The 3,351-nt window shown below is 57.9% G+C and overlaps 1 protein-coding gene across 1 annotated transcript in view; it reads left to right on the top strand.

Annotated features, from left to right (window-relative positions):
* The window catches only part of RLBP1 (retinaldehyde binding protein 1), a gene marked incomplete at its 3' end in the record, with an annotated part of 11,959 nt that extends 8,874 nt beyond the window's left edge, over window positions 1-3,085 (top strand). Inside the window, exons 2-4 of the mRNA XM_019639993.1 lie at window positions 145-273; window positions 1,303-1,507; window positions 2,907-3,085. Of these exons, the coding sequence (XP_019495538.1) occupies window positions 145-273; window positions 1,303-1,507; window positions 2,907-3,085 (513 nt within the window). The remainder of the gene's footprint in view (window positions 1-144; window positions 274-1,302; window positions 1,508-2,906) is intronic.
* Window positions 3,086-3,351: the final 266 nt, after the last annotated feature.

The raw sequence follows: 3,351 nt of genomic DNA, 5'->3' as shown, positions 1-3,351 counted from the left end.
TACACTTTCTCTGTGGTCCCTGACCCCACCCCAAGAGAGGAAGCTTAACAGAGACCTTGGGCAAAAGAACCCGTTTAGGGTCTGAGCAGGCCCGTTTGCTCACTCAGGCCTGTTCCCTCCTTTCCCTGCCTCTTCTCTGGCCAGGCGGGCACCTTCCGCGTGCTCCCTGAAGAGGAACGGGAGCTGCGTGTCCAGCTGGAGAGGCTTACGACCAAGGACCACGGGCCTGTCTTTGGCCACTGCATCAAGCTGCCCCCCCATACCTTGCAGAAGGTGAGGTGGCCAGGGGTGCGGGGAGGGGCGGGCTAGGGGGGGCGACAAGCGGGGAACGTAGACAGCATTCTCTCCCATAGAAGGGTCCAGCCCCAGCTCTCCAGGTCATCCTGGACCTAAAGGACTGGCCTGTTCTAGGGGCCATCCTGGAGGTCAGGGCCATGGCAGCAACTGGACTGACCAGACATCCAGGCCAGCCTAATCTAAGACTACAGCACCGACAGAGTTCCCTGAAACCAATGCCGAGACCTGGGGCCTCTGGACCAGGGATCATCCTAAACTCTGATAGTAGGAGCACTGGTTTGCACGTGGCCCTGGGGGACAGGGAGCCAACTGCTGCCCCCACTAGAAAGGCAGAGGCCTGAGTTTGAGAATCAGACCTACTTCCAACTTGCTGTGTGACCTTGAGCCAACTGCTTTCCCTCTCTGGGTTTTGCCTTCCAAACCTATCAAAGGAAAGTGGTTGGACCGGCTCAGAAAGGATCGGACTGCTCTCTGTCGAGGCTGGCAGAGCTGTGCTGGGGCTGAGCTGAGCCTGGGCTCCTGGCTTCCATGTCTGCTTCCCTGGGCTTCACAAGGGAAAGTGCTCTGAGCTCTCGCCTTGACCCCCTCCTCCCCTGCCTGCCCCGCTCATGCTGTCCAAGAACAGAGCTGCCTGAGGCACACTGATCTCATCAGAGAATGGGGAGAAGCTACCTCCCTTACTGTGATGGGTGTGGCAAAGACACAAGGTGTTCAAAGGACTTGGCAGGGTGTTAACCAAGGACTCCGGTAAGTGTAGGCTGTTAGGATTAGAAACACTTAGACCTTTGGCTATCTCCTGCGAAGAACCCAGGATGAGCAGCTTGAACTAATGTTCTCCAAATATAACCGGCTGTCGGAGGCACTGCCAGTGCGGTGGCTGCCCCGTGGGCAGAGAAGCGATGGCCTGAGCTGCAGCCGTCTCGGCCCCTCGGCTGTGTGTGTTGTTGGTCCCTCTCCGCAAAGCACCTCCCTGTGACTCTGTGCTTCCACCCGACTCTGTTCCAGGCCAGGGACGAGCTGAACGAGAGGGAGGAGAGTCGGGAAGACGTGGTGCGAGAGCTGCAGGAGCTGGTGCGGGCGCAGGCGGACTCAGGGCAGGAGCTGGCCCAGGCCGTGGCCGAGAAGGTGCAGGGGAGGGACAGCGCCTTCTTCCTGCGCTTCATCCGGGCGCGCAAGTTCCACGTGGGGCGCGCCTACCAGCTGCTCAGAGGTGAGCCCCGCGCTGCAGACGGGGCTCTGGGAAGGCTGCGGGGTTGCGGGGAGGGTCCTGAGATTGGTGTCGACCCTCAGGCAGCCACGGAGGAGACGGACTCCTCCACTTCCCTCCCATCCCCTGCCCTGCGCGGGTCTCTGAACTTGTCTGTCCTCCCTTATAAAATGAGTGAGCAAACTAAACAGCCTCGGAAATCCCAATGAATCAATGAGTCTGGCAGGGCCACCTTCTTAGGGATCTGACTCCTCTCCCCTCTCTCCCAGTCTTGGGGCTCAATGGGTAGAACTCAGCCACCCAACTGGGTGCACAAGGAGGGGAGGGGTTTCCCCCCAGGGGCTAGGCTTTGGCTCTGAAGCACTGCAGGAAGGTGGGTATGCGTTGCCCAGCTCCCCACAGGTACCTAAAGCTCATGCACAGTGGAACTGAAGATGGTGCCAGCCGGCTGGACCGAGACAAGTCCTTGGCGCTGGTGGAGGGAAGGGGTGTCTGAGCAGGCCTTCTGCGAGTGAATGAGCCTCCTTTTCTTTCTTCTTCCTTCCTCAAATGGTAATTCACTGCCATGCTGTGCCAACGGCTGTTTTAGGCCAAAGGATGCAGCAGAGAACACAGTGGATCGGAACGGCCCGCCCTCACGGACCTTATAGTCTAATGGTGGAAATAATAAAACCAGATCAAGAAAATAAAAAGAGGTAGACCGTTAGATAGTAAAAAGGGATAATGAGAAAAATGAAGGAGGCGGAGATACAGGATGGAGGGGTTGAAGTTTTAGGTGAAGTGGCCAGGGAGGCTGTGGTGCAAAGGGAACTCTTGAAGAAAACCCAAGGGGCATGGGATCTCTGGGGGGTAAGCCGTAGGGCAGAGGGAACTGCAAGGGCCAGGCTAGGATGTGGGAGCATGGTAGATGCTCCCGGAACCTCTCCTTGGGCCTGGCCCCTCTGGGGTTTGGTGGTAGAGACAGCCACAGAGAGGAGGGGACCCGTTCAGGATGGGCAAGGATGGGGTTTATAGGTGGTAGAAGTGCTGTGGAATCGGAGGGGCCGCTGGGTCCTGCTTGTGGTTTAGGTTTTATCTTGGGGTCTTCTCCCCACCCCCACTTAGCTCACCCTGTGCCCAACTGAGAAACCTGTGCCTCTACCCCTGGGCGAGAGAAAAGAACAAGAGATTAGTTGTCCTCAGATTTAGGATTACATCTCATGTGTGTGCAGTTTATAAATGATGTTCATACCTACAAATCTTGTTTGGTTATCGTGACAATTTGGTGAGAAAGGCCAGTATTATCCTCAGAAAGTCGAAGTGTCCTGCGGGGTCACACACAGGTCTCTGAATTCCCGACGACGTGTGCCACCCCAGGGAGGGGTGGCTCCCTGAGTGGGCTCCTCTGCCCTGCCTCCGCCAGGCTACGTGCACTTCCGGCTGCAGTACCCCGAGCTCTTCGACAGCCTGTCCCTGGAGGCCATCCGCTGCACCATTGAGGCTGGCTACCCTGGTGTCCTCTCCAGTCGGGACAAATACGGCCGAGTGGTTATGCTGTTCAACGTTGAGAAGTGGGACTATGAAGAAATCACCTTTGATGAGGTCAGTGGGAGCTTGTCTGCCTTCCCACCCTCTGGGCTGGGTCCCCATCCCCACCCCACCCCCAAGCCTTGGCCTCTATTGGGCTCTCACAGGCAGCCAACACCACCAAGACCTTTCCAGGCAGGGGGAGAATTCCCAGGATGTGCCAAGGCAGCTGGAAACCCCAGCAGCTTTGCAGGCGGGGTCCCCTGGCCAATACATGGCTGCCCTCTGGTGTCCTTGCCAAGCGGGGATGGCAGCTGTGGTCCAGGAGCTGGGGTCAGCTC

The sequence above is a fragment of the Hipposideros armiger genome, unplaced genomic scaffold (genome assembly GCF_001890085.2).
Source record: "Hipposideros armiger isolate ML-2016 unplaced genomic scaffold, ASM189008v1 scaffold_48, whole genome shotgun sequence".
In the NCBI taxonomy this organism is placed as follows: Eukaryota; Metazoa; Chordata; class Mammalia; order Chiroptera; family Hipposideridae; genus Hipposideros; species Hipposideros armiger.
The sequence above is the reverse complement of the archived record's forward strand: the minus strand, read 5'-3'. Positions and strand labels throughout refer to the sequence as shown.